General features: G+C 45.1%; 3 protein-coding genes across 6 annotated transcripts; 1 reads left to right on the top strand and 2 right to left on the bottom strand.

Annotated features, from left to right (window-relative positions):
- Positions 1 to 1,401: 1,401 nt before the first annotated feature.
- Positions 1,402 to 8,007, bottom strand: LOC133168921 (ribosome quality control complex subunit NEMF-like). Its single transcript, XM_061300627.1, has 32 exons — positions 7,823 to 8,007; positions 7,639 to 7,707; positions 7,221 to 7,323; positions 6,965 to 7,090; positions 6,741 to 6,889; positions 6,579 to 6,646; positions 6,420 to 6,509; positions 6,279 to 6,352; positions 6,139 to 6,209; positions 5,991 to 6,066; positions 5,794 to 5,934; positions 5,523 to 5,731; positions 5,281 to 5,460; positions 5,155 to 5,218; positions 4,999 to 5,087; positions 4,816 to 4,919; positions 4,659 to 4,721; positions 4,481 to 4,593; positions 4,316 to 4,373; positions 4,195 to 4,253; positions 4,006 to 4,126; positions 3,747 to 3,945; positions 3,623 to 3,665; positions 3,496 to 3,545; positions 3,171 to 3,309; positions 2,812 to 2,889; positions 2,548 to 2,736; positions 2,329 to 2,364; positions 2,054 to 2,160; positions 1,938 to 1,981; positions 1,797 to 1,876; positions 1,402 to 1,731 (listed from the first exon to the last, which is right to left on the bottom strand). Exons 1-32 carry the CDS (start codon positions 7,879 to 7,881, stop codon positions 1,654 to 1,656), a joined length of 3,129 nt encoding a protein of 1,042 aa, XP_061156611.1. The 5' UTR covers positions 7,882 to 8,007; the 3' UTR covers positions 1,402 to 1,653.
- A 39-nt stretch (positions 8,008 to 8,046) lies between these two features.
- On the top strand, positions 8,047 to 12,604 carry LOC133168925 (MAPK/MAK/MRK overlapping kinase-like). The gene is made up of 12 exons (XM_061300638.1): positions 8,047 to 8,453; positions 9,204 to 9,318; positions 9,387 to 9,476; positions 9,557 to 9,627; positions 9,697 to 9,775; positions 9,864 to 9,912; positions 10,046 to 10,224; positions 10,415 to 10,516; positions 10,615 to 10,803; positions 10,860 to 11,010; positions 11,080 to 11,271; positions 11,694 to 12,604. The coding sequence occupies exons 1-12, from the start codon at positions 8,309 to 8,311 to the stop codon at positions 11,772 to 11,774; spliced, it is 1,443 nt and encodes a 480-aa protein (XP_061156622.1). The 5' UTR covers positions 8,047 to 8,308; the 3' UTR covers positions 11,775 to 12,604.
- wdr20a (WD repeat domain 20a) lies at positions 8,408 to 17,867 on the bottom strand. Of its 4 annotated transcripts, none has more exons than XM_061300636.1 (3): positions 17,587 to 17,867; positions 16,635 to 16,817; positions 8,408 to 8,440 (listed from the first exon to the last, which is right to left on the bottom strand). In XM_061300636.1, the coding sequence occupies exons 1-3, from the start codon at positions 17,848 to 17,850 to the stop codon at positions 8,423 to 8,425; spliced, it is 465 nt and encodes a 154-aa protein (XP_061156620.1). In that variant the 5' UTR covers positions 17,851 to 17,867; the 3' UTR covers positions 8,408 to 8,422. The 4 variants fall into 4 exon arrangements, with proteins under 4 accessions (XP_061156620.1, XP_061156617.1, XP_061156619.1 ...); XM_061300633.1 differs by lacking the exon at positions 8,408 to 8,440 and adding an exon at positions 12,294 to 16,398; XM_061300635.1 differs by lacking the exons at positions 8,408 to 8,440; positions 17,587 to 17,867 and adding exons at positions 12,294 to 16,398; positions 16,891 to 17,036.
- Positions 17,868 to 18,536: the final 669 nt, after the last annotated feature.

The following is an 18,536-nucleotide window of genomic DNA, read 5'->3' as shown; positions in this document are numbered from 1 at the left end:
TTTTTTTTTTTAAATCCTAGCTACTCTACCACCCACGTCCGATGTCGCCATCATCGGGCAGAAAAGTGAACTGCATCTACGTCATTGGGTTCAAGGGTAGCTTTATGCAACTAAAATCAAATAATTCCCTGGTAATAAGATGAGATTTTTTTTTATTTGGTTAACTTATGATAAGGATCTACCCAAGATGTCAATAAATAATTATAAATAAATAATAATAATGCTAGGCAAAACTTGTTGCCATGCAGAATATAGAATATTAATCATACTTGTTATTGTGCAGGTCTACCTAATGTATAACGTTTTTGAAGGCGAATCTAATTTGTCTGCATAAAAGCATGTATGGTATAGACAAAAGATTATTTTCAAAATTTTATCCGTGATTTGGCATGCAGTGTGTTGTTTGAGTGTGTTTGGGCTTCATCTCTTTTCATTGACAACAGCTCTCGTCGTGAGGGCCCTCTATGATATAACACACCCCTTCTGCTCTCCACACTTCCTCGCTCCATTCAACAGCAGAGTGTTTCGCTCGCGCCAGGCTCCGGTTACTATTGGCAACTGGAGAGCATCAAACTGTGGATGAATCTGACTTTTTTTTTTTTTTTTGGGAGGGGGGGGAGGTGGTTAAATTAGAATGAATGCGAGGCAAACAAAGAGAAATGTGCTCGATGTACCTCCACTGTAAAAGACAGAAAGGCTGGGTTAGGTTCATCATGCTCCTTCAAAGTCGCCGCACATCGAGCTATTGATTAATCTCCATGATTGATAAGCCTTTGTTGTTTAGTGCCGCGTAAGGCATTAATTCTTCTCTCCTTGTATACCAGTAGTGACGGATCTAACAAAATGAACACAAAGTGGCCCAAAAACGATACATGGAAACCTCCGTGATTCTCAAGTGACATCAGAGGTGACAGTGATGACTCAGAGGGGAAACCCCAGGCATGACCCCCCCCCCACTTTAACGTCAGCTTGAAGTGAAGAATCCTGAGAGATGTGACTCATCCTTCCAGTGCTCAACCAAGTGCTAGCATTGCTAGTCAGCAACATAAATCACGGATGAGAGAATGAAATTCACAGCATCAAATTTACTTCACAAGAAGCACTTCCGAGCTTTATGATGATGTACAGAAGAAATTAATTAGCCACTCCAAAGTTGAGCGGGGTGTAATTAGCCGATCTCTGCTGACTGGGGAGAAGCCACTATGATGATCAAAAGTCACGCCGGGAGCGCGCCGAGTTATGAGCTGCAGGAGAACGATGTTCTGAGATTTTCCAGTAATGGAGAATCTGTTGAGTGCAGTACTGGGTGTGTTGTGCAACACGTTGGGACCTGAATTTGTATCGTACATATTTCAAGCTGAACGTGTTCAGGTTGGACCTACCGATTGAAACGCAGTCTCATTTGTGTTCCATAATAAAACCTTTATTAGCCGTACAATAATACCTCTCGGCAGTGTCGATCAAAACTGAGCTTTATTTTTTTTTTTTTTATGGTTCTAACATTATGCTATACTTAATGTTGGGGCCAGTGAAAAATAAACCCTTTTGTTTTATATTCAAGTGTGTTTTTTCTCGACATTGCATGATTTTGGTCATTAAATAAAGTCCATCTTGTAAAATGAAATTGTGTTTTTTTTATTGTGAGACGTCGTCTTACTTCCTCTTGGCAGCCAGCAGGTTCGGAGCGGACACTTTGACTTTGCCGGGCATGTTTCTAGACAGGTCGGCGTCCTGTAGACACGAATATTAGTTCCGGCAATAAAACAGCATTTACGTCGGCAAGTTGGAATTGATACCTTGACGCTGCGTAGCAAGTCCTTTTCTCTCACAGAAGTCTCCTTTGCTTTCATGAAGCTCAAAAGGGCGGTGCGGGCGGCTGAAAGGAACAATGATTCATGTACTCTCACAATCTAATCTGTGGTCCATAAAATAGTTACCTTTGCCTTTCTTTTGAGAGCCTGGTGTCAGCTTCACTTTGTGCCTGTAAAAACGAACAAAACCATTATCCTTCCTTTACTTATTAATGAGTCAACTGGAGGACGGCGGTACGTACTTGCAGTTGGTGAGTGCGCTGTAGGGGGCGCACACGGGCACCGCAAACATCAGCACATCCTCAGGGTGAGGTTGTCCTGTCAGGGAGGTGAGAAGGTTCTCTGCTTCCTGGAACACAAACATTGTCATAACGGCTAATGTACTGTAAAGTCTGGTTGCGCCCTCTTGTGGTGGTCGAGGGTTGTTGCAATGGAAATGTAAAATGGTCACGTCAGTTGTTTTTCACTTTTGTTGGGACTTGGTGTGGAAAAAAGAAAAGTTGGGCTTTGCAGTCACCTCAGCTCCGGGGTTGTCTGCATCAATGTCGTCCTCCTGAAAAAAAAATGACACACAACGCAATGTGTAAAAGAGTAACAAAACTGCATTTGAAAAGTGACATTCAGTTTTTTTTTGTGAATAATGGAGGATAGGTTCCAGAAAAAAAAAGAAAAGTGCACATTTTCAAATGGGTTGTTGACCATATTGGGAAACCTTGCAGGCCAGAGAGGCTGGTACCTTGTCATCTTGCTCCGCAGAAGCTGCCTCCTCGCCCTCAGCGGCCATCTGCTCCGGTTTCTTGGTGGAGGCCTGATGAGGTCTGGGAGGGGGCTTCTGAGGAGGGGGCTTCTTAGGGGGCTCCTCCTTGCCCTTCCCCTTCTTTCCTTTCTTTCCCTTGTCTTTCTCCTCCTTGCTCGCACCGGCTGACTGTGAAGAGCAGGACAGCTGAGATGACTTGTGTGTTGTGGCGTGCTGGAGTGCACACGGGTGTTTGGCACATACCCCAAGCAGCTGCATCATGAGCTCGCGGTCCTCTTCATCCTGGTCCTTGTATTTCTCCTTGATCTTCTTCATCTTGTTCTGTTGTCAACACAGAATGATTTCTCCTAATTGCAATGTTCCTCCCTGCTTCCGCATAACTCCGAGATTTGTTTCACTTTACATGAACTATAATAACCGTGGATTAAAATTCTGACAATTTTGATCATTTTAAATTAAACAAGGCCTGATTGATTATAAAAATAATTATTGGAAAGTTCATTAGATGATAAATTGCTGCATCACCTCAACTTGATTTTAATTTTCTGTCAGGCATTGTATTGGACAGCTAAACCTCCATCTTCTTCTGACCAAAATCTCACCTTCTGGCCTCTCTTTGGTGGCTGCTGGGCTGGTGCGCTGCCACTTTTGGATCCCCGGTCCACATCCTGTTTGGCGGGCGTGGCCTCAGAGTTCTTTTCCACTTCGCACACTTCCGGTTTCTGCTTCTTTTTATCATCTCTAGCAAGGCAACAGAAGTCTTTTACAGAAACCCATAACGTCAACGATATTTAGTGACGATGTCCCCATCAAGTCATTTTGAGTTATTGAAGAATATCGAGTCCAATCCAAAACCTGGATAGTGGCCACACGTAGTTATGGCAAAAAATATTCTGGGGGAACACGACAGGCTTTCCTTTGCCTTACCGTCTCTGCTTAGCAGTCATGTGCTTCCTCCCTTGCGCGTCGACATCGGCCTGGAGGGGCAAAATAAATGTTCTTAAATGCGATCTGTGATTCTGGGGAGAAAAAAAAAGGATCCAAAGATGCCAACCTGTGAGATTTCTTCTTTCTTGAAGGTGATGTTCTGGGAACTCCTGGAGGGCGGAAAAAAAGACGACCATCAGTGACTTACTTCGATGCTTCTGAAAGCTAAGATGACTTTCCAGTCGTGGTACCTGACGGGCTGCAGGTGAGTGAGGACGATGGTGGTGTCAGGGTAGCTCACTTCCTCGTTGTCTTCCTCTTCGCTCTCCGAGTCGCTCGGCTCGGACGGCTTTGCGTCCTCCATCCCCTCCGCAGCTTTTTTATGGGCATCCTCCGCCTCGGGCTCCTCTTTCTCCTCCTCTGCTCCATCCTCGGCGCCGCTATCGTCACCTACAGAAGCGCCCGTCGTCAGGTTGTGATTGCCAGCGGTAGGGAAGAATCAGGGCTTACCCACGAGCTCCTCCCCTTCCTCCAACATCTCGGCTGTTCTGGAGGCCATTTCCTCCACGTCCTCTTCCAGCGTCTTCACCTTACGCTCGCCTTTGTGACGGAACACGCTTTGCTCGTCGACCTGAGAAGCAGATGTCGACTTGTGGTCAGAATCATTGCGTGTTTTTGTCCTCTCAGCAGAAGCTTTACCTTAAAGAGGAAGCCGAAGCCCATAATCAAGTAGGAAGGCGGCAGGTAGTTTTTCTTTCCTGAGGAGAAGAAAATGTCAAAGAAGCATCTTTGTTGAGCAAAACGAGCGTTCTGAAAGTACCCCTGATCATGAAGCTGCCGGTGGTCAGGTACTCTCCTGTCGGCGCAGTCTTGGACACCTAAACAACAATTAAGTTGTGTCAAAAGGAAATTTGGAGCTTTTCTACTTAAGCTATTTTTTTTTTGACCCAGGATGTTAAAAAAGAAAAAAACAATACAGACTCACCTGATGATGGTGGACCCACCAAGCGCTGGTGACTATCTTGGCGTCCCAGGCGGCACTGTAGCACACCGACATGGTGCCCGCCTCGGTCAGCGTGCGAGGGGGGATGGGATTACCTGAAATAGAAAAAAAGGAAGCTGAAGTCGTCAATCGTAAATGAGATAAATGTCGGTGGACTGACCTGAGGGGTTTTTGATGACACAACTGGTAGCGCCATGGAGGTCAGCGTGGACGTAGACGTCACCTGGCAACAAGCAACCCCCGCTTGTCAGTTTTTTTAGAACCCATTTTTGTCAAAAAGGTCACTAAATAAGCATCAAAGCGCGTTTCGACTTTACCGGCTCGCAGGTAGCGCTTGACGATCATCTCGTTCTGCTGCTGGTCTCGCCCAGCGATGACGAGGTAGTTCTCTGACGTGATGAACCACAGGAACTTCTCAAACCTGCCAAAAAAATAGGCAACACACCACTGAGAGGATGCCAAAGACTCACGAAACAAGTGGTGCAAAGCGGCGGTCTCACCAGTAGACCTTCCGAGCCTTCTGAATGGTGGTCACCGTCTGGACTTCCTTCAAGGTTTTCTGGGTTTTTTTCTCAGCTGATTTCATGGCCTTCAATGGCAGAAGAGAATTTTCAATGGCATCACCAAACAAAGCCGGGTTAGAAAGCTGCTCTTACCTTATCCGCTGCTTGAATGGTCTTCTGCTCCTTCTTTTCAGCACTTCGCTTGCAGTCATAGTACCTGAAAGGAGAAATGTGGGCTTCAACGACTGAGGTTAAGAGCTCAGAAATGCGGCTTCTTACTTTTTAGCGTTGGCGTAGGCCGACAGGCTGAGGTCCACGTCCACCAACATGGGCTTGTTCCTCTGGAGCTTCTTGTTCTGGCCTTTGTCTTTATTTTTGTTTCTCTTGCCCTTCTCCTGCACGGCCTCCTTCAACACTTCCTCCTCCTCCTCCAGTTCATCTTCCGTGATGTAAGGATTCCTAAAAGAAGGAAAAAAACATTTAGGAAGGAGCTAAGATAAGCGTAGACGTATTGGTCTCACTTTAAAAGCATGGTGATGTGGTTGGTCTGCAGCTTGAGGTCCTTGATGGCGCACGCCACGGGGTCGCCGGCCGCCTGCGCCTCCTTGACCAGCACGCCGATCTCCGTCCAGTCAACCTGATTGGCCAGCGCGCTGCGGATCACCTGTAGCGCCCTCTCCACCACGGCTAGGTTCATCTCCACCAGCTCTCCTTTGACTCTGTCTACTTCCTGTCACATGACCCACAAAGGCTGACTACTCACTTGACTACTCACTTGAACCGTTCCCTCACCTGAACTTGATGCAAGGCCTCCAGCCTCTGCTCGTGGTCCTTCTTGACGTTCTCCAGCTTCTTCAGGGCCTGCTTCTCCTGCTGCAGAGCCTTCATGTCGATCTTCTGGCTCTCCATCTTGGAGAAGAACTCATCCACCGCCTGACAAGGGAACATCGTGAGGAGACCGAGTCGAAACCAACAGAGGAGATCTTTACCTTGTTGAAGGACTCAAATTCCAAGTAGGGACTTTTTAAATGCTGGGCAAAAAGGAACGGGTGGAATTCATCATATCTGTCAGAACAAACAATTTCATTTAATAATTCACGCCTGTATAGTAATGATGACATTTTCTGTAACCCTTACGTGAGAAGCTCTTCGCTGGCTTTCACTGAAGTTAAACTTGCTTTCTTTTCGCTCTTTTGAATGATGAAGCCCTTTATAAAAAAACAAAAACACATCAAACCTCATACCTCAAAACATCAAATCAAGTAACCTTGTCATACTTTGCCGCTAAAGTTCTCCGTTTTCTCCATGTACATCTCAGCCAGTTGCAGGGCTTCCAGAATTTTCGGTGCAACTGAAACCAAAACACAAAGTCGCGATAAATCTTCTTACTGGAAATATATATAAGTTTGCGACCATACCTTGAGAAGCATCGACCTGACTGTCGACTTTCACTGCGCCGGACATTCCGGCTTCTATGAAACAGTGTTCTAAGAGAGTGGCTCCATAGGCTGCGTAAGTTTAGAAACAAAACTTTAGCAATAAGTAAAAGTGAATTTGTTCCATCCTTCATTACTTACTAAGATGAGGATTCAACACTCTTTTCACTTGATCTCCATTCTGTGCTTTGCTGATGATTTCTGTAAGTCTACATTGAAGGTTTAAATAGAAAGAAAATTTACAGTGATAAGAAGTTAGATTAATAAACAGGACTCAGTGATCTACGGGTGTGGACGTGTTACTTTTGTAGCGTGATGAGGGGTTCCGGGGGTCTGGCGTTCTCTACCGGGTAGCGCTCCCTCACGGCGATCTTGACGTCTTCGGCTTCGGCGTTACGAAAGCGCAGCAGGTTGAGGATGGTGTACTCGTGGTCTGCGAGGATGATGTTGCCCTGTAGATTAGATGGAAACATTTCGATGGCTGTCAATCCCATTATGATGATATTCACTAAGTAGTGTGTTCTCACCCGGTCGTAGAGTTCCATAATGAGGTGGTACGCGGCCTCATCGGAGCCAAACTGGAGGTCGACGATTCTGTCGATGCCGAGCTGCTTCACGTGCGCCAGACGCCGCGTCTTCAGGTGCTTGCGACACTGCAAATATGTGCATAACGTGGTTAGATGTTTGTATTTCTTTGACTTTTTCAATGCATATTAATCTAATAGAATCATCAACAATAACAAAAATGCTATTTAAATAACACTGACTTAAAGACGGGCTTACTTTCATGGCAAAGCCTGAAGGCATCATATTTTTGGGCCATTCGAAGTCTGTGGAGTGAATCCGAATGCCGGATTCAAGCAGCAGAATGGCTTTGCTGTCGGGCCTTTTAAAGACAACAAAGCGACATTTCATCAAAACACTAAAGAAGCTTGCCAACAAGCACAAAATTGAACAAGTGTCAGCCATGAATCACTCTGGTGACTTTATTTTAGGTGTACAGTAGAACCTTGTCTTAGGAATTTAATTAATTCCACGGCCAAGCTCATAACTCAGAAGAAATTAATGACATTGGTCATCATTGACATCATTGCTTTTCAGTCTTTGATGACGTCACTCAATGATGCAGAGGCAAAGTACAGTGGTAAACTTTCTAATAACACGACTCGAGTGATGAGTGCATTAAGAAGACGCTGCTTACTTTTGTAGCCGAATGAGGTACGTCTTGTTGTCTATGTCGTATACGTTGTTCACTCTCATGCCCGTGTAGCTGTCAATCAGGAAAAAAGGCATAAAAATGGAACTGAACAGCGCGTAAACGAATGTAAACAAATTAGCATTTTGGCTAGCAGAGCCCAGATGAGGCTTTAGCGAGCGCCACCTACTTGGCATTTATCTCGGCGATAGCAGCCCTGATGTCTGCCGTGGTGAACCTTGTTTTCATGTTGATTTAAAAAGTCATAGAAAAGGAATAACAGTGTAAATGTTAAGTCTGACTTGTGCCGCACTGTCTAGCATGCCGTGGAAGGTGCGCATGCGCACGATTTGCCACACTACTCGTACACAAACGCATGCGCAGATCATGCCACTTACAAAACGTGGATGGACAAAATTTTAAAAAAAAATCACTCCTCCTTATTTATATTACTGGATTAGGTAGTAGTGAGTGAGTGAAATAGCGAACAATTTTAGAGAGCCTGCGCAAATGAGCTTAAACGCAGAAATCAGTTACCTACGGAAGCCGACGTGGAGCAGAAATTGCTTTACTGTACATGAATGAGTGTGACGGCGATGACATGAGTTTGGCTCATTTGTTGACGTTCTAAAATTATTAAGCTCATGCTAGGCCTCGCAGAAGTCCGTGTGCACTCATGATGCACTACTCCGACTGGCTCATTGACGTTAAAAACAGGGCAAACCTTCGGAATGTGTCCAAAACGGCGGCGAACAGCGACTGGAGCAACCGGAGCAAGGTGTCCGGAGAGCTAGCGGTCACCGCTCATCTTTGGAAAAGGGGTGAGAAAGAACCATTTGCAGTCAAATGAATATAACAGAGGCTTTTAATTGAAATGTTTGAAAGCATCACACCTAAAAACCGTCGTGCTTCCCCAAGTATCTCCAGCCAGATGCCGGGTGGGTCAAGAGGGGAGGGCGAAGGCGTGCTCCGTTGTCAAGGCAACGGGTCAAAGCTTAGTTGGGGCAAGTGCGGCGAGGCTAACATTAACCGAAAACGCCTTTTTTTTTTTTTTTTTTTAATGCAATCACAGTAAAGATTATATTTGTCACGCGTTACAGGCCTTTCCAAATATGAACGAGACAAAGAAATGCACCGTAAGTCGAATTTTGGCCTACGATTTATATTAATCGCCTGTGTGTTAACTCGAATCCACTTGCTTCAATTCAAGTTTGCTATTGCTTCGAACAAATATGCTAATCAACCTGAGAAATATATCTTATTTTTATTGCCATTTTTTTTTTATTAATAATCTGCATGTTCAAAATTGAAATTATTTAGTTTATTATTGCATTATTTGGTGATTGCATTCTGTAGTTTAAGTGGATAGATCGCTGGAAATGTAGCTAACCAGAACAAAGGAATGCGCTTTCCATCCCTGCCCCCATATCCCAATTCCCGAACTCACTGTGCCGAATTGTCCATGAGGAATTTATTGCCGTACTGTAGTCACTGTCTAATGAGCAACCTTTCTCAGGCACTTCCCTACCGTTGCTGTGCGCAAACAATAAAACACTTGTATTTTGTTCCAGGCTACAAAATAATCAAGAAGATTGGCGAAGGCGCATGCTCTGTGGTGGTTAAAACTCAGAGTCTGAAGGATGGCAAGATGTACGCATGTAAGACGATGAACCAGGTTATTAAGAGGTGAGACATCAACTAAAAGTCAATTATGATGCATTTATGAGTAAATCTTATGTCCCCCCCTTGTGTAGTGTGGAACAGGCCATTAACCTGCGAGAGGTTCAGGCGATGAGGAGGCTCAGCCCGCATCCAAACATCATCCATCTGCATGAAGTCATTTAGTGAGTCCTTCCTCGTATATTATCACGCGTGATGTCGCCAAATCACGTGAGACCTTTTTTTCCATCTTTCACCATTTCAGCGCCAACGAAATCGGCACCGTGTCTTTAATCTGCGAGCTGATGGAGATGAACATGTATGAGTTCATTAAAGGTGCGTGTTTGACTCAACCAAGCAAATCAAATGATATTTTTATCCGAATGATGTTTTGTTTCCCGGCAGCGAAACAGACGCCGCCATCTGAACACACGGTCAAACATTACATGTACCAGCTGTGCAAGGCACTCGATTACATGCACAGGTACAAACAAAATGGCCTGCAACAGTTTGTCGGTATCGACTCACTGACAACCATTCATTGAAACTGTGTCCGACTCTATTCATCACAGCTGCGGGATCTTCCACAGAGACGTGAAGCCAGAAAATATTCTTATCAAAGTGAGAATATTTTGTCCAAAAATTCAGAGAATTCTGAGAATTCATCGCTAAAAAAAAACATTCGCTGTTGCAATGGATGGAACAATTCGAAATGAACAGGATTATAATTCTATACACTATTTATACTTCTTAGCAAAACGTTCTAAAGCTGGGCGACTTCGGCTCGTGCAGGAGCATACACTCCAAACCGCCGCACACGGAATACATCTCCACGCGCTGGTACCGGGCTCCCGAGTGCCTCCTGACCTACGGCTACTACAGCCTGAAGATGGATATCTGGAGTGCTGGATGTGTCTTCTATGAGATTATGAGGTAACAGACTCCAGCTCCACCTTGAAATGTTACTAGATGTGGCCACTGGGGGCAGTATAAGAGAAACTTTGCAAAGAGGATAAAGAATACACGCCGGTGAGTATTGTTATATTGTCGGTCATCATGCGTTGCTGCACTATTCGTGTTTCTAAAATCTGTCAGTGCTAATCGTTAGCTATTTGTGTTTTAGGTTGAATCCACTCTTCCCCGGCGCCAACGAGCTCGATCAGATCGCCAAGATCCACGACGTGTTAGGCACTCCCGAGCAATGCGTCCTGCGCAAATTCAAAGAGTAGGTTGTCACACGTGTTTGTGCAAAAAAAAAAAAAAAAAAAGGAAAACTAATTGCTCTTGCAGATCTTAGTCACACTGTCCGTTGTGTGTCACCAGTCACACTGCATCCGGGTCTCGAGCCATGAACTTCAACTTCCCCAACAAGAAGGGCAGCGGACTCTCCCGTTTGCTGCCCGGTTGCCCCGCCTCCGCTTTGTCTCTGCTCTACCACATGTTGGCTTACGACGCCGACGAACGCATCACGGCCGCCATGGTCTTGAGGCATGCGTACTTTCGGGAGCTGCGGTAAGCACGCCAGTCACCGCAAAATATTCTCCTTATGTGACCCGACTTTCCGTCAGGTTGGCGGAGAAAAAAAACGAGCGTATTCCTGGAGTAAGTGGGCTGCTTGAAGGCATGGGGAAAAAAGTCACCTCCAACCTCCTGTGGCGACCTTCTCGACTTTGCAAACAAATGAAGGGAACCCACGCCAGAGCCACGCCCTTAATTACTGTGAGTACACATCGAGGTTTTTTTTTTTTTTTTTCAATCTAACTCGCTTTTACATCTTACTCTCCCCAGCACAACACAAAGCACGTAGCTGAGCCCCTCAGCCGACGCAATGGCAGCCATTACGAGCTGCCCAAACTCAAGATGGCCGCCGCGGGGCCACAGCGCTCCTTCCAGGGCTCTACGCTGCCCGCTGTTGAACACACGCACCGAGGGCCCCTGCCCGCCATCGCCACGAAGAAGTGCCAGTCAAGATTGGCTAAGGTAGTCATGATCTTTTTCCAGTGCTAAAAAGACAAAGAAAGATTTTACTAGATTTATAGGATTTGAATAAGTAATTTACAGTGAGTATAAAGCCCCACTATTAAAAGATATTAATTTTTTAGCTAAGATCCGTCAATCATGGTTGCCAGGAAAGAACAAGATTTACTTTTAGTGGAGTATCATATAGAAACCACTAGATGGTGACAAAGTGTTTTAGGCTGTGGCTTGACTACTAAAAATACATTTATTTTTTTTCATTTCAAACAACTTTTGTGCTCTCAGTACTTAGATTTTCTTTTTTTTTTTTTTTAAATGCATATTCCAACTCAGGATGAATATTTTCCCACATCTACCTTTGATTGCATGAACTGAATGTCCTTATATGGTTTCAATGAGACTGATTTTGTTTTTCGTCCATACAGGCCAACCATGAGTCCCAGCTAGCGGCGCTGAAGACAGGCTTCATTCCGCCCCTGGAAAGGAAATTCGGCGGAGACTACTGACACCCTCACCAACAGCAATTTTGTTTGCACACAGAATAATGAACGTATGATTGTGATTTATTAATCCCTGCTTTACCCCCACACACATGCAGTTATCAATCTGTTTGGAAAGTAGCTTGCCAGCCTCTCAATAGGCTCATTAATTTGCACTTTACTGTTGTAAACGTGAGACCCAATTTAAAAAATATATATATTGTTCTTAAGAGTACTTTAAGACATGAGCGCTTGTGTGAATTAAACTGCATGTGTATTTATACAGAATGTTTTTTTTTAAATTAAAAGATAAATGTCAATATAATGAAAACATAATTTTGAAAAAATTATATTAAATCCAAGAAACAAAAACATGACTATTGCACTCGAGATGCAATTAAATATGAAATAAAAGTTTGAAATAAGACTAAATCAGTGTTAAGCAGCTTACGGCGTACAGTCATACCTACCAAAAATTTGGAATATAATAAAATCTTATGATTATGACTACATGTTATTCAGAGGGACAACAAGGAAATCAGAAAGTGTATTCAAGATTATTTTTAATATTATTATGTATACTTTAGGCTTTAGAAATATAACTATCCATGACAAAACTTCCCACGGGGGAAATGGTAAGTTTGGCCTCCCCAACCCTCCGTCAGCAAATTAATTCATTACAATATACACAGTTATGATACAGAGCACATTTCAATCTGAACACAATATTAAAATAAATGTTCAATAGATACTTTTAATCTTCTTTCCTCTACTGTATTAGCCATCTGTGAGCACAACACAAAAACTTGTAAATCCATTTTGTCCCATCTAATAAACTTCTTTAAGTGCAAACTTTTCTCTCTTTAAAAAGACTAGAATTGCAGCATCCAGTTTTTAGCCTTGTTTGTGGGAGGAGTTGGGGCGAGGACGTTAAAACGGTCCCTTTCCCTCTTTTTTTGTTCTAATATAGTACTAAAAAAAAAATAATAATAATCAGTGCAAGTCATTGGGTTGGACATTGGGGGAGACAGACGTAAGTGATGCAAGATTCCCAGTGTTAAAAAAAAAAAAAAAAAAAAAAGACAGCTCCACTCAATGCTAATACCCCTGAGCAGTCTAAGCTACACTTCTAGTTTTAAATTAAATTGACAAAAAAAGAAAATAGTTACAAAACCGTTCACTCTGGATGAGCTTTGAGATGAATGTAAAAATAAGTAAAAAGTATTGTGGTAAGTTGAACAACCTTTTTCCCCTTAATGCAGTCTTCCTCTTAAGGCAGGGGTGGACAACCCTTTTCCTTTGCTATTAAATTTTTTTTTTGAAAATATAACGACTAACCTGTCAGATTTTTTCAGGCTAGCCACGTGTTTGAACAAGCATCCCAGATTGTCACCTCTGCTCAAAAGCACTGATTCCCAACCATTGTTCAATTGCATTAATAGGACCAAAAATAATGTGAAGTGTTTGCAGTAATCTGAAATGTTAACCTTTTTTTTTTTAAATTTCCGTATTCATACAATTCTTGAATGGTGATTTTTAGCTACCTGGCTCTTTCTTAAATAAGAAAGTAACTGTGGCTTGCTCATTTTTTGCTGACCACACCCGAAACTAGTTACGTCCAGATGTGTTCAGTCAAGAATTCATAATTGACACCTACCAGTCTGAAACAGGTTACACAAAGACAATCCTAAAGCTTTAGAACTCCATTAAACAGCCACAGATGGAGAAACCGTGGAACAGTAATGAACCTTCCCACAAGCAGCCGGCCTATATAAATTCCCCCCAAGAGCACAACAACGATTCTTCCAGGAGGTCATAAAGGATCCCAGAATAATATCTCAAGAACCGCAGGCCAGAAAAAAAAACAGGGCAAATACTTTTTCATGATATAGGCACCTTAGCTCAATAGATGTTGGGAAACATTGCTGTTATAACAATAAAGGCAGGACAAAAGGGGATTTCTTTACAAAAACAAACTAAAATACAAAAATGAGGGAAAATTTGCATCGCTCCGGAGGAAATGAAGAGCAGCATGAGACAGTGTCTTGCGTGGGTGGGTTTTGTCTTTAGCAGCAGATTTATTGTGTTGGGAGAGCTGGATTTGGGAGGACAATAAATCCTGGAGATTTCCATTTGGGAGAAGAGGGGAAAAAAAGAATTTACAAACTGCAGCAAAAAGGGGGGAAAATATGCTCATTTAGGGATTGACATTAAAAGCAGCCGTTTAATGCCATCTGAATGCTTCAGAGTAGTGAAAACTTCAAATAGAGTGAGCCCCTATATATTCACAGTTCTGCATTTAAACATTTGCTGATTGAAAGCTTTTCTAGAACTTATACTTTGTTGTTCAGAAAAAATAAAAATAGAAAAAACATGGGGAACCGATTGAGAGATTTTCCCAACCCTTACGTGTGCGCTCAACACCAAATTGGGCCAAGCCACGGACACAGTGATCGACTTTCACTTTCGCCATTGAAATGAGGATTTCGGCAAGGATATATCTATCTATCTATCTATCTATATATATATATAATTTCTTTTTTTTTTCAAATCAAGGCCTCATAACACTTTTTGGGACCTCCTTGCCATCCTCAAATCATAACAGAAAGAAATGACAATGGCATTCCACCATTTTCAGTGTCAATGGTTTCATTTGGATAATTACGGCATTCAGCACATACTAAAAATATAACCGACATTTCTTTTTATATATATTCATCTTTCGACTCTTTTGTCAGATATTTTTCCTACGATTTGTGCATTGAAAATTTGGAAGGGACATTTTGTGAAAAATGAATCCTCATTGGCTCATCCCTGCCTGAGGTTTGATGGAAGTACTTTTTTATTTTTTAAAGGCGCCTTCTGCACTGCAACACGACTTAAGCTGTCAGCACACGCGGAAGTGCATACGAGATTGTTCGGAGCAAAGTAGCTGAGCGGTGATTCCCAACCACCAAGGTGCGGAAAGTCACCCAACATGTCGGTGAAGACACACAATAATTAAATCCTCCTCCACCACATGGCGATAGTGTACAATTAAACTTGGTGTAAATTAAACTTAATGGACTTTTGGTGACATTTTAGCTTGGTGGTGTCCCTTGAGATTTTCCTGGTTGGGAAACACCGCACGATAGGATGCGCTAACGCAAAAGGATCGTCTTTCTAGCGATTTGGCATAGGAGCAGCTGGGGGAAGGGATGGGGGGGGGGGGGGGGGAAGGCCATGTGATATGCAACTCATATCTTGGAATTGCTACGAGCTTGTCAGTTGCAGAGAGACGCACGCGTGGGTCGGCCCTGCGTTAAAAAGAACTCACCACTTTGCCCGGCCTGGCCCACGTGCAAATAAATCCTTCCTGACAAGCAGTCACTAAGCAGTCCTCTAAAAAAATGAGCACAGTCAGCCTCTCGTGCGCTATCTTTTTACAGATGAGGGGTTCGAGCAACGGCACGTCCTCCATGCGCGGGCAGAGCGGCGTGCCCAGCGTCTTGGCGGCGTCCGTCTTGCTCTTGGTCAGTACGTTGAGCTTGTCGCTGCTCTTGCTGCTGATGTGGCCCATGCTGTGGTTGCGCTTGTGGTCCTTGTCGTGGTGGCGCTCTTTGCGCTCGTGCAGCGACAGCGTGGCGAACTTGCTGACGCCCGTGGCGATGGCGCCGTCCATCAGGCCGCCCGGCTTGTTCGCGTTATTGGACACGCCGGTTGCGGTGGTGGCGGCGCCGGAAGAGGTGGAATGGGGCAGGCTGTTGGAACGCGGGATCGCACTAGAGACGGAGTTCACAGCGGGAGTGACGGCTCCGCCGGTGCTTCCGTTGGTGGCGTTTGTACCGGAAGGGAGTATGGTGGAGCCGGGCGGCGAGATGGTGGCGTTCATCACGTTGGTGTGCGTCCGTGTCCGCGAAAGAGGCAAGTGCGGGAACAGGATGTCCTCAGTGAGGTCCCACAGGCACAGCTGAGTGTCCTGGCCCACCGAGCCGAAGCGGTACGTAACGCTGACGGGTCGGCTCTCGGTGGAGTTGCGCTTGGAGAGGCGCGACTGCGTGCTGTTGGCGCGGTCCCGCCCCGAGTTGGCCAAGTGCTCCTGGAAGTCCTCGTCGCTGCCGCTGAACTCCAGAGGGTCGCTCTCCTCCACGCTGGTGGTGTAGTGGTCGAAGGCCACCACGCTCACCCACGACTTGTGGCCGTGGCCGCGGGCGATCACCCGGCAGTCCAGGAAGGACCAGACGGTGACCAGGTCGTCCTCGCCGCCCGCCACGATGTACTTGCCGTCGGGGCTCCAGCATACGCACAGCAGGCCGCCAAAGTAGCTCTTCATGGTGCCGTGCAGCTCCACCGCGTCAAAGTTAAAGACGCGCAGGAAGCCGTCCTGACTCACGCACGCCAGGAACTTGCCGTCCGGGGAGAAGGCTAACTCGTTGAGGGCCCCCTCGCCTACCGTCCATTTGAGCAGCGGGTTCCGCGTGGATTTGCTCTTGCAGGTGTGCACCGAGTAGCTGTCGCCCTGCTTGAGGAGCTGGTAGTGCGGCGCCGTTGTGCCGCACGTGTGCTCCACGTTGTACAGGTACATGTTGCCGCTGGCGTGCGACACCAGGAAGAGGCTCTCGGAGCCCGGGACCCACTTCACGCAGGTCACCCTGGACTTGTCTATTAGTCTCTGATGGGAGGAGGAGCCATAAGGACAGGACAAGAACATCACAAATCGGTTTGTCTCTGTTTAATCGGCTGTAGCTGGTCGTGGTGGTCCCAAAATTCGAGCAGAGTAAACGCATACAGACACCGATACAATTCACCTTTGTCGATTGCCGGCACACAATATCCCCATCATATAATGCCGGCAATGTTTCTTGGACAAGAGAAATAAAAAGCACGACAAGCTCGAGGCCTCCTTACCTCCTCGTTGAAGAGCTTGCTCGTCTCCTTCTTGATGGGGTCGATGAGCTGCACTTGCCCGGCAGAGAAGCCCACCAGAAGCGAAACGCTCTCGGCCGTGGCGGTGAGGTGGTTGAAGTCGTGACAGGTGGGCTGTGTTCCCTTGTAGATGCGCTTGTCGATGGGCTTGCTCAGGTCGGCGGCCTGAGAAGAAACGGAAGCTTTGATTGGATGAAGACCGTCAGCTGACATTGCGGGTCACATTCGTCAGCCTCACCATGCACTAATATGATCCATTGTTGTGAAGTTTAATGTTGTACAAATGCTAGAAAGTGACCAAATTCTGGACAACTTTTTCAGATGCTTGCTGGTGCATCCTTATTTTTGCCACCCTTCCTTCCAATCATGACTTGGACTCTTACGGTTTCAAAATTGACCCTTGACCTTACATCGACCTGTTTTCTGAGGGAACACAAACAGTTTTCATGAGGGTTTTTTGGAGTCATCAAATTTAAGAGTGGCATTTAGATCATTTGGAATGTCAAAACTGATCGTATGTGTGTGCTAAGTGATATATTTTGCCTCAGGAAAGACGCGCAGCTACATGCTAAGCGGCTAACTCCGTTCACTCCAGCGTTAAGTGGACACCTGTCAGAATATCATGGGGCGTTGACAGGTGGTACAGAACCGTCCCCGGCAACCACAAACTATTCCCCGCGACTTTTAAAACTCACAAGGAGCTCCACTAAAACACGTCTAATACTACCGGAGGGAATTTCACAGATATAGCCTCGAAATACCTCGTGAAGTCAGACGCACCGCTAACTAGTTAGCTCAAAGCTAACTAGCCAGCTGGCTCCATTTGAAAGTCACACACCCGTCAAAGTTGAACTAAGAGGCCGGGCGGAAGGCGACGGGTTCGGGCAACACGATTGTAGCACTAACGGGGAGTGTGCGTGTCATGGCACGGTACCTTTCGGACGCCTTTGTAGATGTAGAAGTAAAGCTCACGGCCCACATTGAAACAGATCCTGTCGCCGTTTCCCGACTGGTCGTTGACGTTGACGAAGGAGACCTTGACCGGGTTGGAGCCCTGCGAGTTAAAAGGCACTCTATTGGGACGGCTGTATTCGGAGTGTGTGAGGAGTTTGTAGACGCCTTCCCGGGTGGTGAACTGAGTTTTGATTTCGTTCATCTCCTTCCCTCCTCCCTCCGCCGCCATCTTTGAAATTAACATTCATCCCTTTCCCCCGAGCCGGATCTTACGCAATGGGGAGGGCGGGAGAGCAAGGCATGGAAATTGAATTGTCCGATATTTGTGTTATGTTTTTTGTCAACTAAAAAAATATCATAATTAAATGATAAATAAATAAAGTGCTATGGGAGTAATGGAGTAGTTATTTATTCGTCCATTTTGACAGTGCTTTTATCGGAAAGAAAGAACTAACTCACCTGCCGCAACACACAAAAGTTTCTGAGGTTGTTCAGTGACGTTATTTTTGCGACACCTTCAAAAATTACGGCAATAATGACATCATCATTTAAATGACACCCGCGCGCTCCTACCTAACCCAACATCAGCATGGCTTACAGGCGAAGACGACCACATTTAATTTCAGGTAATGACACTCTTAATATGGACCAGTCTTCAATTTAAAACCTCAACACAGGTAGTTTAATGTCACTTCAGCACCTTCAAAGTGTGAATTCCCCTCCCTTCATTTAGACCTCAGTGACAGTGGCCAAAAAAACAACATGGAGCAGCTCGCTTTCAAATACAAGGTCAAGTCAACCACTTATCCCTGACAAGCATTTTCAATTCTTTAAAAATCACGTGTTGACTATTGAAATGTGTGTTTTTAGGAAATGTGTAAAGTGGAATCCAGCACTGATTCGGACTCCGAAATTAGTCCGAAATCAGAC

This window comes from Syngnathus typhle, linkage group LG16 (assembly GCF_033458585.1).
Source record: "Syngnathus typhle isolate RoL2023-S1 ecotype Sweden linkage group LG16, RoL_Styp_1.0, whole genome shotgun sequence".
NCBI classification, from domain to species: Eukaryota; Metazoa; Chordata; class Actinopteri; order Syngnathiformes; family Syngnathidae; genus Syngnathus; species Syngnathus typhle.
Note: the sequence above shows the minus strand (reverse complement) of the source record. Positions and strands in the feature narration are given on the sequence as shown.

Bases quoted from the DNA above. Each gene is read 5' to 3' on its own strand.
- LOC133168921 (XM_061300627.1), bottom strand. From the start codon at position 7,881: ATGAAAACAAGGTTCACCACGGCAGACATCAGGGCTGCTATCGCCGAG. The intron at 5,219-5,280 runs GTAAGAAGCCGC...TTCTCCTTTCAG, and splicing joins GCCTACGCCAACGCTAAAAA to GTACTATGACTGCAAGCGAA. The intron at 2,161-2,328 runs GTGACTGCAAAG...TTTGTGTTCCAG, and splicing joins CAGACAACCCCGGAGCTGAG to GAAGCAGAGAACCTTCTCAC.
- LOC133168925 (XM_061300638.1), top strand. From the start codon at position 8,309: ATGATGCACTACTCCGACTGGCTCATTGACGTTAAAAACAGGGCAAAC. The intron at 9,319-9,386 runs GTGAGACATCAA...CCCCTTGTGTAG, and splicing joins ATGAACCAGGTTATTAAGAG to TGTGGAACAGGCCATTAACC. The intron at 9,776-9,863 runs GTACAAACAAAA...TATTCATCACAG, and splicing joins GCACTCGATTACATGCACAG to CTGCGGGATCTTCCACAGAG.
- wdr20a (XM_061300633.1), bottom strand. From the start codon at position 17,850: ATGTTAATTTCAAAGATGGCGGCGGAGGGAGGAGGGAAGGAGATGAAC. The intron at 16,818-17,586 runs GTACCGTGCCAT...GTTTCTTCTCAG, and splicing joins TCTACAAAGGCGTCCGAAAG to GCCGCCGACCTGAGCAAGCC. The intron at 16,399-16,634 runs GTAAGGAGGCCT...TCCTCCCATCAG, and splicing joins GCAAGCTCTTCAACGAGGAG to AGACTAATAGACAAGTCCAG.